At 36.1% G+C, this 18,025-nt stretch overlaps 1 protein-coding gene and 1 long non-coding RNA gene across 4 annotated transcripts in view; one reads left to right on the forward strand and one right to left on the reverse strand.

Annotated features, from left to right (window-relative positions):
• LOC128922039 (uncharacterized) overlaps nucleotides 1-18,025 on the reverse strand; it is a 275,031-nt gene that overhangs the window by 99,771 nt on the left and 157,235 nt on the right. The gene's annotated exons all lie outside the window — the stretch shown is intronic.
• LOC128922038 (neuronal acetylcholine receptor subunit alpha-7-like) overlaps nucleotides 15,524-18,025 on the forward strand; it is a 120,112-nt gene continuing 117,610 nt past the window's right edge. For all 3 annotated transcript variants that reach the window (XM_054231365.1, XM_054231364.1, XM_054231363.1), the window contains exon 1: nucleotides 15,524-16,768. In XM_054231365.1, coding sequence (XP_054087340.1) covers nucleotides 16,648-16,768 — 121 coding nt within the window. In that variant the 5' untranslated portion in view covers nucleotides 15,524-16,647. The remainder of the gene's footprint in view (nucleotides 16,769-18,025) is intronic.

Below are 18,025 nucleotides of genomic sequence, written 5' to 3' on the forward strand. Positions count from 1 at the left end.
AACCTAGTCAGTTTAAAAAAGTTCCAAAAATTATTAAATTTTAGATTATAAAACAGAACTACCGATTCTGTATAAATGTTACAAACTGGTATATTTCCTTACCGGGTTGTTGCTTCACAGCTGGGTACATGCGCATGCATCGTATATACGTATGTACAAATACATAAACAAGTATATATTAGTGGTACGTATGTTTCTTTGACCATTCCTGAAAGCAAGTCTTCTGGGTAGCATTCATATAATTGCGGGTAAACACTGGCACACAGAATTGAAAATGAGCAGCTGAAAAATAAACGAAACGGAGTAAAAAGAAATATGAGCTCTGACCTTAATTCACTTTTTTACTGGAGACTTTTTAGGTCATAGAATCCAGTTCCCTTAATATCTTTCAGCAAAGTCAACAATAGAAAATATAAAATTTTTGAGATACAAATATCACACACTATTTGCCATTAGTACTTCACATATAAAATAATTAATAATTTAACAGACATCATCAAGTTAATTTTTTATTCGAAATTATGCTAAACTAAATCTTTTGAACTAAAATTAGACATTTCTCTGACAAAATTTCATTTTTATTATTAGCAACAACAAACAGTGAAAAGAATATGTGTATTAACTAACGGTAAAGAATGATACATAAAAAAAGATATGCAAAGAAGCTAATTAAATCTCTTGAAAGCAAAGTTAATTAAGATAAAAACAGCAGAATGAGAGGTCATACTAGTACAATATATATAAACTTAAGCCCTTGTAGTTGTTTGCCCTAGCCCTAGCATGTGTGTCTGTGTCAACTAATCTCGGCATTCACATTAGTTTTACTTGAATTAAAAACAGTCGCAACTCAAATTCACTGAAACAAGGGGCACAAGAGAGGTTGGCAAGTACAAAATGTTGCCAAGATTAATTTGACTAAACACACATACATATACACATCAGCAAGCATAAAGTTCACCCATATGTAGGTTATGTTAATTCGCATTTGTTGGGTGCTGTTGCTTTGAGTGGCACATTCATTTCCTATCTCTCTGAACAGATCTTTGCTTTCTCTGCAAACATGGAAAAGTGAAATGAAAGTGAAATTCCTAGCACATTTGCCCATGTGAATGTAGATTTATTGTATTTTATTTACTCGCAACATTGACATTTCCACAATATTCCTTTGCTTATTTCATTTATTTCTCTTTTGTGACTTTTGCTGCAAGTTCTTGCTAAACAATGAAAACGCTTTGACGATTTAATTAAATTGTGATCTTCAAATATGAAAACGAAAATGGAATTAGCGAAGTTTTCTATTGTGTAGTTGACAAACATTTATTTAAATACTTAACAAAAGGATATTTCGCGTATGAGGAGAAAAGACTCCAACAAGCCAAAGGAAGGCGGCAAAATGCTCATGGCTATATATCACTAATGGACAACTGGAACTACCGATGGACATTTCATCGAAAGCTTCCTTTTGATTATGGTCTTTTTTTTTTAAGATCTACGTTTGTTCTGGAATCTTTTGTTCCTATTTAAAAGAGCTAACTTACTTTTTTATGAACTGTATTATATCATCTCCAGCTGGAAATTTCAAACTAGTTATATACAGTCTAACCGCTGAACTGATCCATCTACCCTATATTTAATTATATAAAAGAAGATCCGATATATTTTGTAACGGCAGATGTTTCTAAAATGTTAAACCTAAAAATGCATGTATCTATCGTTACTGTTACGTTATGCCTCCATACAACCTATACTTCGAAAAGAAGAAGTTGATTTCAGTTACCTCAACATGAATCGTATTGTATTATAAGAATTTGGAGACAAGTCACTCTCTCACCACCATTACTTGCTCACTACTTTGCTAGGAACTCGTGATTGTCGGTTCTATGTTTGTTTGTTTACACTTGACGTTTGCGAAAAAGCGTCCGGTGTACGTGTTTGTGCTAAAAATAATAAATATAGCAAATGAGAGAAGAGACTAAGAACATCATATTTTAGTACTCATTTTAGGCAAACGAAAAGGAGGCATCTATACAAGATATAAAGTTTTGGACCCTCTGTAAAAACACGCTGTAATTAACAGCAGCGAGCTTAACAGTATTCGCCACAGAAGACGTCGAAATCAACAGCTCCGGCAAATGTTACGGCAACAGCGTCGTTGGCAGCGAGAGGGACCACATGCACAATCAGTGCGGTGCTCAAGGATGCAGCAAAAGCAGCGCCAGCACCAACACAAGCGCAACCACCAGCAGAACCAGCAACGTCGCTTCCAAACACAGCCTCCGCATTGACGATTCTCGCATCTGCGCCTTCCGCCTCAGCTCACTACTCGGCTGTCACTTGGCTATTAAGCTCAGTCGCAGCGGCCATTCAGTTCAGTTTAGAACGTGGGCTTGAACGAGACGGTTTGCTACTTCTCGGCAGCAACGAGCAATGTGGACATAGAAGCAGATATTAAAGCATTAAAGCAGAGCCAAGTGAAGGCAGAGAAAATCTCACCAAATACAAATTTGTGCTGTCAAGTGTTGCGCGGTTGAGAGGCGTTGCAGTGGCCCGTGCCCAAGTGTGAAGTATGTTCAAACTTAAATTCCCGTTCTTTCGATATTGAAAATCAGTGGGAATTGAGTGAGATGTGATTTGGAGGCTTCTTTGCCAGACTTGTTCAATTGTGCTGCTGGGCGATTTCAGAAAGTTATTGCTTCAGCGTTCCTCCGGCTTTGACTAAAAAATGTATTTAAGTGTTTGATATCTCGCAGCAATTCAAAGTAAGGTGAGGTATGTGAAATATAATAATAAATGCGAAATAAAGTGCGCTTCATCAGGACAATAAACGTGAATTGGCCGTGGTGTCAGCGCTGCCGTTGAATATTCTCAATAGCCACAACTCTCGGACGCCAATGGAAATGCAATAAAATATAAGTAAGACACCGAGAGTTAGTGATTGGCAAGTGGTGGCTAAGTGGAAATAAGCGATAAGTGGTCGAGTTAAAGGGGCAAGGCGAAGTGAGCCATTGCAAGGATAAGTGAAAATCGTATTCAAGGCTCCAGCTCACCGCTCAGTGTTCAGAGTATGCGATGTGCGTGTGCCTGTGTTAGTTCCGTTATTAATCTAGTGTCGTCTAGGAAATAAAATTCAAAACCGCGGGGACCAATAAATTGTAATTAAACGCCCAAGCTCGTCCCTTAACAGCCATTCGAGCTTTCCGCGCCTCAGCACACGGTTTCCTTCATCCAATCAGCGTCAGCATCAGCAATATCCGTTGTGATAGTGAAAAACAGAACGAAGATCCGGAACATGCAACTGGGGAAACAGTGAAATCAGCGTCACCATAAATTTCGAAAAGTACGCACCAAAAGCCATTATCTCCAAATTATTTAACTCTTATTAAAAATATAAATGTGCTTAGATCTTATTTCCCTTGCTGAGGACGAGAAACATCCCGACACTTTAATATTCCCGCTTAATGATTATTATTTTTGGTCCTCTGTGAGATTGTGTTTACTTTTAATTTGCGCTTTTGCTCATTTCTAATATTTACTTTGACTGCGATTGCATTTCGGGCATTACCGTTACATTGCGTCCAACCAAGAATACATTTTTGTGATCGTTATCTTTCTTTATTGCTTTTTCGCGTTTTCTGGACACGTGCGAGCGCAAAGCTTCACTTCAGTGAAATTCTTTTCTTCTGTATTCTCTCGCTTGTGGCTGCTCATAACAATCGAACTTGTGACCGTGAAAGCGGAACAATGGGCAATGTAGCTTTTGAATGTTTTTCCTTCCGCTTCTGATTCACCGCCTCCGACTTGTTGGGTTTTCATTTCCATTTGTGTGCTAAGCCGCAATCCGACTGGCTTTTGACGAAGCGCTCTTATCTCCCCACTTTTGATGGACTTGTCTTTTTTGTGCCAATGGTTCTGTTCACAACACACTTTAACTGGCATTTAAATTTTAAATATTAAATTGGCACAATTTTTCCTAATTGCTTAGTGTAAGTCTTCCTCTGGCCTGCTTTATGGGGTTACTCATCCGCCATAATTTCTTAGGCCAAAATAGTGGCTCTTAATGTTGATTCAAATTAAATATGGATTTCTGATGTTTGTGCAACTTTAAATTACTATTATTCATATATTGCAAACGAATAAATATAACTTATAGTTATTTGTGGTTTCATCAATATTAAAGTTCTAAATTTAGTAAACATTTTATTTATATTTATATTTTAGTAAAAATACCTTTCAAAACGGTTGATTAATTGAAAGCAGCGAAATAACGTTATAGTAGTAGATTTTGGACTATCAGTTTCGATATTGATAAAGGGTTAATAAATATATGCTAAAAACTTCAATTTGCATTCATGAGGTTAGAAAAACTCTCAGTTGAGTTTCAATGGCCATAGAGGAAATGTTGTGTAGTAGGATCATAATATGTATTTGACTGAAACTATTTATTTTGCATAACAACTCATCGGATATCGTCAACCGCTTACCGACCAACTAATTATTCAAATTACGTAAATATTCGATGCAATCAAATCAAATCAAAGTGTTTTGCCCAAAGGTACTCATTATGGATATTTGTTTGGCCATATTTGTATGCTAATGGACTTTTGTTGTTGTTTTATTCCACTTGACCGAACACAAATTGCCAAATACGTAACAAGTGAGCGGTCACGGAACGTTTTGTGAATTTCTAATTTGATAACGGTATGATTTATGTGAGAAAAGAACATATTTGTCTACAAATATAGAACGAGAAAGCTCAGCCCGATATTGGAAGAATAATATAGCTTCCGGGGCTTTTGCCTTCCAAAACAAGTAAGCAAATCAGAAATATAATGTTAATGGAATGGAATGAAACAATAATAATGGCAATTACTTGCCTCATGTGGTATTAACAGTTATTTGCAGATCAATGGTGCCCGCAGCTCCATGAGAAGCTGCTCAACTGCCACTTGCGTTCATAATTGAAACAATGCAAGTGGCGGTTGACGGTGCAGTCATTAAACTATTTCCATTTGTGGGATTGGCTGTTTGAGTAGAATTATGTTTTCATAAAAGATTTAATTCCATTTCATTTGCATTCAATGTGGCATACTCAATTGAGCCTGTAATATGTTGATAATTGCCGACGAATGGGTGTCAGCCCATCATCTCTGCATGACAGTGCAATGCAAAGAGACTCAAGCAAAGTCCCCTTAAGCCTCGAATGAAGTTTAAAATATGTTTCATTATAAATATAATTTATTTTACTAAATTTTTAATTTTCCTTAAAGTGATTTAAACTGAATCACCAAGATTGAGTGAATTTAAAGTCTTTCAACAGAATTATGCGCAATTAATAATTTAAAATATATACTATAAATATATAATATATATCTAGATGTGTGCATAGTGAAATAAAATCAAGAATGAGAACAACAACAATGCAAATGGCACTCCACTCGAGCAGAAATTACGGCAATGTACACAAGGCCCCTTCGAGTTCCCCATTACCATACACACACACTCACGTTAATGCCGTTGTAAAGTTTTTAAATTATTTCCGCACCCCCCACCACCCACGACTTAGACACACTTTATTTCCCACACGCTCATAAATTTTTCGTGGCTTGAAGGGCGGAAAAGCATTCCGGAAAGTGCAAAAGAGCGAAGTAGCAATAATTAAGGAGGTACATGGCGGCAAATCCCCTTGAGGTGTCTCGGAATGAGACGATATGAGGAACCGTAATTAAAACAGCGCCAGGTGTGCTTAGAGTATAGCGGGATGGGACGGAAATTTTTAATTGTCACGGCTGGAGTGTGAAAAATATAATAACTTCACCAAAAAGAGTAAAATATTTTCATAATCGTTAAAATCGAATTTGAATGTCTGCAGAAGTGGTTTAAAGTAATAAAGTTCTGCATATTTTAAATTTAAAAAATTTTAGAAATCATTCAATTCAGTTACTACTTTATGGTGTTTACATGTTCCACTTACCTTCATATCAACTTACATTACTCATTTTCTGAAAACAAGTAAACTCTTTTGTCTATAAAAATATTTATTTAGGATAAACCCCACGGAACATTTAAAAATTAGGAACACTGACATTTTTGCTTGACGAACCTTTTTCGTCACCTTTCCCTCCTTCGAACACTTAATGTAAGGGCAAATTTAAAGTTGGCCTCTCTCTTCGTATACTAAATAGAACTTTTACGGTTTTAAGACATGTGAAGAAAGCTTTTTGCTTACATTTGCTATTATGATCATCTTGTAATGGAATGTGTTGCCGTAGTTGACACTTCGCATGTAGAAAGTGTATGAAATTTTAAAATTTGTATCCGTTTTTATAGCTAGTCGACACACTCACTATGAAACCTATAAATATTTGAAATATCGCGCAAAAGGACACACTCAAAATAGCGTATGGAAATAATCTCATTAAAATATTCACGCTTTGGTTTAGGCACACCGCACACGTTGCCATTCCCATCCAAAGACAGGGGACGTGGGAAAATTCGCCGGTTAATTAACCGTAGAGTTTTTGTGGTTCGCCCAACGAGTGGGTAATTAAAGCGCGACACATTCGTGTTTATTCAAAAGCAAACATATGCACGATCCATGTTCACACACAAATGTGTCCTTTATTTACAACGCATAATGTTATTTTATTTATTTATGTTTTTTTTTTTTTTTTTGTAAATTTAACTCTTCTAAGAAATATCATTCTGAGGATATGAAGGTGACTGGGTTAGGCCAATGATTGATAGCTTAATCACTCAATACACATCTGGAAGCATGCATACAACTTTATAAGCGATAGTTAGCATTCAAGTAAATTATTAATATTCTAGGACTGTCTTTTGCTGTTTATTTAAGTAAAATTTGGCTATAATTAACGAAGTTCGGGCACAACCCCAAATATTTCACAGCAATTATCTGAGTAACTTCTGATGGGCAGGCCTACATATTTGGGCAACCTGAAGCTGAGTATTTGGGAAAAACATCTTTATTCTATCAAAGGATTGAACTCCTCTATCCTGTTCATGTCCTCCTTCAATCATCTAAGGCTTGCTGTCCATTGGAACAGCCCCTGATTGAATAATGATTTGATTGATTCGTCTCGCCGATGAAGCCAGCGCCGATGAAGGTAAATTAGATGGCATTAAACTTCTGAATTTTTGCATAAAGGCCAACTTTTTTTATTATATGTCCACTTTGCTGATAGACATGCATAAGTACAAGATTTCATCTATTTGAAACAAATCTGAGCTCATAGATGATCAAATGGCATTAGAACTGCCGTGTGGCCACAGAAAAGACTAGGATATTGAAAACCGCAAATGAAATTTAGTTTTCGCCAAAGATTTCATTTTGGCTGTCAGAAACGTCAAATTGATTTCAAATGCAAACTAAAGACACTTCAGTTCGGATGAAGATCAACAAACCAGGACAATTACTATTAATGTAACATAAACAAAACACCAACAACAACATTTGTAATATTTGCAGCAACGAAAGCGACTTTCACTCGGCGGTGAATCGACCGAGATATTCATCTGTGTCGACGAAACAGACGCCGCAGTAAGCGAATAAATCATTTACAGATCGCAACAATAATTTTGAGGCAACGAAAACGAAGCAAAGCTTCAGCAAACATGAATATGTCACTGCAAATGAAAGAGAAATGAAAACAACTACAAGCACCACAGCCTCTGCATTGAGGCCATAAGCGACTAGTGAGCAATGACACGCAACAGCAATAATAACAACAACAACGACAGTGATTGCAATTAGAACAGCGAAAAAATAAATCAACGCCATGAACATAAAAGCCCCATTGGCGGTACACTCGCACACATTCACGAAAATTCATGTTTGATGTACGATTACATGAGTGTAGAGTTTCTTGTTGTGTGGCTATGCGGCAGTGGCTGAGAAACCAATGCAAAAATAGAAGCAAAAATGGGGAACAAAAAATAGAAAAGAAAAAGAAAACAAGTCAAGTGAACGGAAATGCGTACCACTGAACAACAACAACTGCGAAAGCTCATTCAAACACATAGAGACGTTACATCAACGCAACGCGCACTCCGCACGAGATGCCCAACGGCAAACATAGCCTCAAGGCATCCGCCTTCCATCCAATCTCGAATTTCTGTGTCAGCGACAGCTGCTCTTGCTGCGTTGCGCTTCACCACACCACACCACACCCACTTGGGAGAAGGAGCCTAAGTGTGTGGTATGGGTCTCGATAGACACCCTCCTCTGCTCAGCAGTCGCTCTGATATTATTGCCTACAACAAATATTTCCCAACGTCCTTGACATTTTCCAATACATTTGGGAGCCGTGCCACATATAAGGCCCTGTGTTTGTGTGTGTTTGTTCATTCCTTTGGGTGTGGGTTCCTATGAGAATGTGTAATCGAGCAATATTAATGCGCAAATGTTCATATTTAAGAAAGAGTGAGTTGGTTTCCATGGACTCAATATTTATGTAGCCAGAGTCCTACCGTTTATGAAGAGGTACATTAAATATTTACTTTATGAGAGACTTGTGCTCGCATGCAAGCCATCCTCACATGGTTTTCGGAAGGTTTGATTGGGTTTATTTACAACTCACTTGGATGCAGAAGTATTTAAATCAACGCTTAAAGTTCGCTCAGCAATCAGCCGAAGATAAACAATTTCAGCTTTGCTTGCAAAGTGTGTGTTTTAATAGTGGTTCAATTCAGCTATCAATTAATTGCAAGTATGCTATTTCGAATCTTGTATGATATCTGTCCGCCATATCAGATACCAGATTTTGAAAATAATTACAACTAGACAAAATCGAATTTAGGATCCAGATTCGGTCACCCAAGGTAATAATTAGAGACAATATTTAAATAAAAACAAGTAAGGAAGGGCTAAGTTCGGGTGTAACCGAACATTTTATACTCTCGCAATTTATTTATTTATTATTTATTTATATTATATAATACACAATTTGACCTACATATTCGTCATATATATTATATAAAGTCCATTGAAAGTTGGAAACCCTAATATTAGGTTAGAAGTACCGAGGTCCTCATGGGGCCTTGACAACTTATGGTCCGATTTCGGTGATTTTTAGAATGGGGCTGCCACACTATTAACATAGTATTTGTGCAAAGCTCTGCATCGATATCTTCACTAGTACTTAGTTTATATATTGTAAAGTAAACGATTCAGATCGTCTTCAAAGTTCTGGTGTATAGGAAGTAGGCGTGGTTGTGAAGCGGTTTGGCCTATTTTCACAACATATCATTGGGATGTAAGGAAACTATTACAAACCAAGTTTCATTGAAATTGGTCGAGCAGTTGCTGAGATATGGTTTTTGACCCATAAGTGGGCGACGTCACGCCCATTTTCTATTTTGTAAAAAAATCTGAGTGCAGCTTTCATCTGCACTTCCCCAAAAAAATTACATCCAAATATGCCCCTTCATAGTGCGATCCTTCATAAAAAATTTTATTCCATAGCTTTATTTATGACTTAGTTATGGCACTTTATGTGTTTTCGGTTTTCGCCATTTTGTGGGCGTGGCAGTGGTCCGATTTTGCCCATTTTCGAAAGCAACCTTCCTATGGTGCCAAGAAACAAGTGTGCCAAGTTTCATCAAGATATCTTAATTTTTACTCAAGTTACAGCTTGCACAGACGGACGGACGGACGGACAGACAGACATTCGGATTTGAACTCCACTCTTCACCCTGATCACTTTGGTATATATAACCCTATATCTAACTCGGTTAGTTTTGGGTGTTACAAACAACCGTTATGTGAACAAAACTATAATACTCTCTTTAGCAACATTTGTTGCGAGAGTATAATAAAATAACTGACTTAAGGGGTTATATACAGTTAGACGGCCGAAAAAAAAGTGAATTTTCCAGAATTTTTTTTGAGAAAATTTTTTAATTAATTGATCCAAAAATTTATACACATATTATGGAATCTTTTAGCTGTATTTTAAAACTTAGTACTAGTAAAAATATTTATTTGAAAAAGAGCTACAGCTGATCTCCAGGAGCTCCTCTCAAAAAAGACGTTTTGCGGTGACCACTATATCTCGGAACTGGATCATCCGAAGTTAAAAAACCAAACAGATTTCGTTAAAATAATGTTAAATCTAGTAATTAATCGAAGGAATAATCAAAATAAATTTTTTTGACAAAATGGCGGTTTCTAAAAAAAAAAATCGATTCTTCACCGAAATTTCGGCCTTAAATTGTTTATAAAAAGAAAAATATTTATCGGAGAGAAAAAATCTTCGATTAATTACTAAAAAATATATTTAAGAAGGTCGTGTTAAAATTTGAGACTAATCGGCCATTTTGAGAAAAACGCGTTTAAAGTTTAGACCTTGTACTTAAAAGCACTCTGAAACGCCTTTTCAAATTTTTCATTTGCTTGTAACTTTGAAAATATTCACCGGAACGATATGATATTTTCTGTGTGTATTCTTAAATATATGTACATTAAGAAAATGAAATAAAAAAATCGATTTTTTGAAAATTCTAACTGTATATAACCCCTTAAAGCGGTCTTTATAGATTCATATATGAACAGATGATATGCCGACCCATAAATTACCCTTCGCAATCAATGTGCTACTAACTCTTAATATCCGTTAAAATTTTAATCAAACACTACTTAATATTTTAACAAATTTGTATGTGTCTACCTTTGTTGCTGTTGTTATGTTGCGTCAGCAACAATCTAAGGAGCAGAAACTATTACAACCACAACAAAGTGATCACAGGGCAAGAGTGACAGGCTCATCAGAGGCAGCTTTACAAGTCAGCTCCACTGACAGCCTTAGAGTTAGGCGTTCAACCTAGCAAATTTGCTTACTCTACGCACTCGACTGGAAAAAGGTCATTGCACAAAATTGTCGAACAACAACAATTCCAAAGCCACTACTAAAATCTAAAGGCCAAACAAGTCAAAAAAAGTCGCTGCATAAGCCGACCAAAGCGGCATACATACTCGGTCACTTGTGGTAATTTTGAACAGCTGCAGCAGGGTGCTATAATAATTCTGATAGAGTTTACAACTTTTAATCATAAACTCTCATGAAAACTCTCAAAAGTCTAATTTCATACGAACCGTAAAAAGGTATGCCACGAAAATCTCCTTAGATTATCCAGCGATGAGGTGCAACAACACAGAAATTGCAACAGGAAGGAAGTGTAGAAATCGGGAGCAGAGAAGTCAGTGTGCACTGGCGGTTAACGGTGCATTGCTAATGTGACATTGTTGCAACCATCAAAAATACCGTTATTGTATTTTTAGCTTTTTCTCATTTTCATGCTAATGCCTTTGCGGCACGCGGAACTGTTGACAGTTCGCAGTTTGCCACCTTTTGTGGCACTGCACTTTCATTCACTCGCTTCAGTGGCATTTGCATTGTTCGCTTTATTTGTGACACTTTTGCTGGAACCTTTGTTGTTATTTGTGTTGCTAGTTATTGTTACACTTGCGATCCTAGTGCCACAACTCGCATTGTGTCTACCGCAATAATTGCTGCATTTCGCTGTTATTTGTGTTGCATTTTGGAATAATTCTGCAATTTCGGTGACTTACTGTCCTCTTTATCTTTACCGCTACACAGTTTGGCAGAAGACTCAAATATACATATATTCCTCATAGCATGCTATATATTTTGGCATATCTTGCGAATAATTATTTCTAATAGAAAAGAAGCTCAAATTCTAATAAACTTAAATATTTCGTGACATCCTATTAACCAATAATACATAGACGCATCGCTTGCAGAGCTTCAAAGCCAAAATTTGGTTAACTCAATACAGATTCCTCTAGTCCTTTGTTCGAATGAAACAAAAGAATATCATTAGTTGAAATAATCGTTATATAGTCTGCTAATCCTAGCCGGTACTCGAGAGCCTTCTGCATGTAACCCTTTTTCAAACATTGAATTGGGAATTTTTACTTCAGGCAGTGTAAGTGCAGCAACAATGTTTAAATTCAATTAAATTTTTTTATGCAAAGCAAATGACTTTTCTAGTGGTAATAAAAAAAACGGCATTGATTTTTCAGATATACACACCTGCATCACCTCTTCCATTGATCTGAAAAAGTGCAGACACCAACATTATACCCACGTGCCACACAACCACCTGAGCATCCACACAACCCACATATGCCCCTTGTAGCTGTTGCCTCAGCACCAACACCCGCAAGGGCAGGAATAGTTGCTGGCAATGCCGCAGACAGCGGCAGGTTGAAACAAGTGCTGTTGTACATGCCACATGCCACCCGTTTCTGCAGCCAAGCAACCACAGATAGCAACTAAGGTGCACTCACATATACTCTGGTGTTTTTTGTTGATGTTTCTATTGCTAATCCAGCTCTTTGATAGCCAAGGGATCGATTTTTTTAGTCCAACATTGTTTTCCCTTTCACTTGCACTTTTCGAATAATATTGTTGCTATTGTTGTATTTTTATCATATCCATCGCCAGAAAGTAGTTTCTGTTGCTTGTTGCCTTAAAGCCAGCCATTAATAACAGCACAAACTATAAATATCGGCTCCCAAGCGATGAAAGTTCAGTTTCACAAGTCAATAAAGGGAATCCACCGTTGAGGGGGAGCAAACAGGAAGCCAAGTTTATTTATACATTTGTAATTCTGTTGTCTCTTAGAGCACTATAAATGTCAACGGATCATTGAGTACCGGTCAGTAAAGGGGTGAATGACGATAATTTTAGTTGGATTGTTGCCCATGATTATTTGGCTCAATTTAATTAGAATAATAATAGTAATTCATGTATTCCTTAAGCAAATAGTTTTGAATTTAATTAAGTTAATGAATGATTGCTTTTATCATCGAATTACTTTAAGATAAGATCTTAACTAAAAGCTTGAATCAAAGCAAATAAATAATGTCAACATTTTGGACCTAAGATCTACACGTGTATCAATCAAAAAATTAAAAGTGCAAATCACTCGTAATAAATTTGAGAAGTACAAGGTTATTACTTGCTTATACGCGTTTTTAATTGGAAATATTCGGAGAAAAGGTTGTGAGTGTTGTGGAATTATCGGTTCACCAAAGATTTAAACCAAACGTTAAATTGAAATACAGAATGCAAGAAATATCAACATAAATATATATTTTCGAATTCACTTAGTTTCAATAATTCACAGCCAAGTCGCTAATTTGCAATGCAGAAGAAAACAGAAACTACAACAAACCCATCATTCTCATGCCAACAAATCACACGAATTTTGGTTTTACATCAAAAAGTTCACCTTTGCTGTGCTTCTGCCCCCAAAGCTAATGCAAAAACACACAACAAGTCCAACAACTCCAACAAATACTGGTATTACTGTCACATAATGCTTTTGTGTCCTTCAATCATAGTTTGTACTTTGACTTTTAACTTTTGGTTAGAGGTAGACACTACGCTTAGGTATACCTCTCTCCCATGCAATAAACCCTTGTCGGGTATGAGTAATAGTTGGATTTGAAGGAAAAGGAGCAGTGCTGCAGTTTGGCAGACGATGGAAATCCATATTGCAACTTGAACCGAGCATAAATCACCGCAAATCGTATTTTGCATACATTTTGAATACTTGCAACATTTGCTGTAATCTTTTCTCAATTTTTGTTGTTTTCATTTTGTTTTGCTCTTTAGTTTTTACTCTCATATGCTTAGCACAAAATGTGCACTTTGACCCTTGTTTTCGCCAATAAAAGTCAAAAAAGCTTGAAAAACTTGTGATAAATATTTAACATTTTGATTGTTTGCAAAGCTGTTGCACTTTTGTGATATCTCTTGGTATTAAAAAAAAAATCATCCGATTGCAAAGAAAATATATATTGATTCTGGCTAAGCACAACTCCCTCTCTATTTTTAGTAGTAAAGTATAAAAAATTTCGATAAATTGCTATCACTTCATTTTCACTTGAGTGGGTAGGTGGATTTCTGATATCTTAAGGTTTCCATCCATTTTATATAAGATAATATTGTGTACAGGAACAGACAAATTAATTAATCAATATAAATAATTAATACGAATTATCCAGTGACCTCATCTACATTATTCTTACTCATGATAAACATTTTTATTTTAACAGCCTTTTAAGTCAAAATTCAGACTGCACTGCGGAAGAGTAGTGTTATAACTAAAACTTCACTATCTACTTCTTCAACCTTATTAATTCAATACTTTTTAAATAAACGATGACCATTCAACTGGCATAATTTCTTATCTCGCTCTCAACAGAAGCACCACTTGTTCCAAGGCGGCTGTGTCTGCACATTTTCTTGACAGCCAACCCTCGTCGGTTAATCATTAATTCTGCCGAAAGTAACCGAAATTTCTACTCTAGTCTGTTAGGTCGAGTTATTTATGGTTTAGAGTAGAACAAACAAAATTAGCCGCCTTCAAGTCGCCTACACTGTAATGCCTCGTCTATCTCCCTCACTAACTTGTCAGAGGCGTACATAATCGCATTAGATATTTGTTACATTCGAATGCTCAAGTGTAAACGAAAATATACGCTACCATCTGAAGGAAATCGCTTGTTTTACTATTGATAAAACATTAATTCGCCGAAAGAAGGTTGGGCGATGAACAAAACGTTTTTCTCTTTCGTTTCCATCTAAATAAATAGTGACTCCCAGACAACAGAAACGCTTATCTCCCGCTAGAGAAAAACAAATGTTGGAGGCTAGTCACACATATTGTGCCATCTTCAAGTAGACAGGAATTCTTCTAACACGTGTAAAACTTATTAATAAATCAAACAAATCTTAATGAAAACAAAATTACTTAAATTTTATATTTTCATTGTAGTTTGGTTGAGATAGTAGTATGATGACTAACCCAAAGGGTATAAAGCTTAACAAAGTATAAAATATACAATATTGAAATGTACTGAATGCACTCATATATCTCAAGTCAGTTATTATTAATGAATTAATGCGGACATTTTTCACCAGAAGACACGTTAACGAGATGACAGGTAGAATGACGTATTCTATGACGTATATAAGAAATGTATACACAGATCTAAATTTACATGTCCCTTTTCCATATTTGCATGTATGTAAATGTGTCAATTTTATTACACACTCATCTCCATACCAAGTAGTTCCCGTTACAAAATAAAAGTAAACAAGTTCATACTAGTTGAGAAGTAGTTTATAGCTGAAGGATTTCACTGGAGGGTAGAGGATAACCACTGAAAACGGTTATGAACAAACATATTTTAATTCACCTCGTGTGGTGAAAAGCTCATACAGCAAAAGTTTGCGAGAATTCGTCTATATATGTGCTGAGTATGGTATGTGTGTACTAAGGTAAATACATAGTATATAATTCGGAAAAAATAAAATGTCATGAAAATTGTCAAGAATTTAATTATTTTCTCTTATCAGCTAATTATATCTTTGCTAATTTGCCATTTAAGTCAGTGAATTAATATTGCAAAGAACAACCAATCAAAACACTATAAAATATTTTTTTTTCATTACAGATTTCCTAAGAATTCTCTCTGTGTTGAGTGCTTCCTATGAATTCTATGGTATGAGTAGAACAGCATAATAATTCATTAGTGCTTTAAATAAGAAAAGGAAACATGTCAAAAATTCAAAAGCTCACGTTTAAGTGTGTGAGTATCTCGCATGTGTAAATTTAAGAATTTCGAGTAAAATTAAGAAAAAAATCCAAATAGTTTAATTAAAGCAACGAATGCCGCTTGCAATTGGAACATTTTTAAGCTAGACAAAATGTGCAATTGCCACGGCGAATCTCCACGAGTTCAGCACCAAAGTGCCGAGCGGCCTTTTGCATCCAGCGAAGCGTGTTGCTGTCGGTCGCGCAGCTGCGCTCGTGAATAACGTACGGCGGGATCCCTCGCTCACACACAATCACTACACCGCCACAAATACAACAAAAACAACAACAGAGAACAAGAAATGTGCTCTTTGCTCTCAGGAAGTAAGTGAGTTGCAAACCTTTAAAAACGGATGAGGAAGTGAGAGGTGCTTGTCGGCGGAGCAACAGTTAAACCACAACACAACGCGCCTAAAAGCCGGCAACACTACAAAGTTTATTGGCACGAAAAATCAAAACGGCAGAAAAACCACAAACACCGTTAGGCGAGGTAAATGCCAAGGAAAAGTGAGCTTAAGTGTGCGGAACCAAAGTGGTGAGCAGTCAAAACACTAGAAAAAGTAACAAAAAGACAGAAGGAGAGTACGAAGAACCACATGCGAAAGGTGAGCATTGAGGAAAAACAGACGAAAACACTCGAACCGGCGTTTAAGTGCAATAACGATAGAAAGAGCAACAACAAACAAATGCACGGCAACAAAACTGCAACAGAGCAATAGCAACATCAATAACACAATCAACAACAGCAACAACGTAGCGTCGAAACTCTAACTTACAGACATTCTTCTGCTTCTACCCACACTTTCAAACGCCAATGAACGGAGCCACAACAAAAAGAACAAGAAGAGTGTTGAAAAAATATATGTTGTTGTCTGAGGACTTCAAGATTACTCAAAAGTGGCAATTAAACAATCTAACAATTTAACAAACACTACCCTATAAATAACTGTACATACAGTCAACACAAGAAACAATTCAAAATTCAGTTAAACTGTACAAATGAATTTGATTGTGGCCACAATGTATTTCCTGAAAGCAAGCAGTCATCAAACGGCGACCATCACTCACACCTCTCTCAGCTGGTTGCTGCTGGGTCTTGGATTGATCATTTCATTGCCTGGTGAGCTTATCTTATCTCTTGATATCCATTTATTTTATGAAACATTTTATAATATGCATATGTGTATAATACTCTACCGAAGAACGGTCACACAAGTGTGTATCTTCAATGGAGCTCAGCACTCAAAATCATGTTCGGCTCATAAGTTCTAAATCAGGCAAATGCTGAATAATTTTCCATAAATATATTTAAATACACAATAAGTTGTTCTTGCAGTGGTGATATACTCAGCAACAACCAGGCATTTTATGGTATTTTTGCTTTGGGGCTAATCCGAGTGAATGGCGAAAGTTTGGTTATTTTTAGCAACTCATTTCATTCAAACTCTGTGTAAATATTGATTTGGAGCGTGTGACCGGCAAAGAGTTGCTCTTTGGATGTGGCTTGCACGCAAAATATTCTTGGAATATTGGTGAATTTCATACCATAAAAAGGGAAGAATCATAAAGCAAAGGAAACAATTAAATGTGAGATTGCTGATGGTAATCGAACGTTGACAACTTCGATTTGGAATGCCACCGAATCGGAAATTGGTTTGTTATGGTGAATCTAATTATCTCACAGCGAGAATGTCCTTTGGTATACTACTTTATGATTAAGTCAAATTTGTGATTAAGTATTTTAAGTAATCCGCACTGACATCTTATGGCCTCAATATTCGACTCAAAACTAGACAAAACTCTTTAATCACTTAAATTTCTTTCTTTCCATCAAAATTAATTTTATAATTATTTATTTAATTTAAGTAAGGATATTAGAAATATTTTTTGATTTTAATTTAAAGTATATGCTAGCTTCTTCTTACTACTAAAACCCATTCCCATTTTGCTTCCACAACACAACACAAATATCCTCTGCATGTGAGTCATACAATAGGACTCATAACTTCCTAAGCAATTTCAATAAATGTTCTATAAACCCAATGCAATCACTTTAGCATCGCCTCGGCATCCATAAAACACACACGAATGTACATACATATGTGTACTGGTTGTAAACATTGTAAGCGATCATAAATCTCTTTACTGGTATCGCAATTGCCTCAATAATTCCTAAAAATGTATGCGAGGGAGAGAAATTCTGACACTTTTGGCCACACACCCATCCAAGGAGAAGAATATTAAATTGGCGATTTTGCACTCACCTATACTCTGAGCGATATATTATTACAATTAAAGTATAAATTAATGAAATTAAAATCTTTCATAAAGAAAGGATATCAGATATCTCCAGAAGAATGTATAATGGAATGCACTA

This window comes from Zeugodacus cucurbitae, chromosome 5 (genome assembly GCF_028554725.1).
Source record: "Zeugodacus cucurbitae isolate PBARC_wt_2022May chromosome 5, idZeuCucr1.2, whole genome shotgun sequence".
Lineage (NCBI taxonomy): Eukaryota > Metazoa > Arthropoda > Insecta > Diptera > Tephritidae > Zeugodacus > Zeugodacus cucurbitae.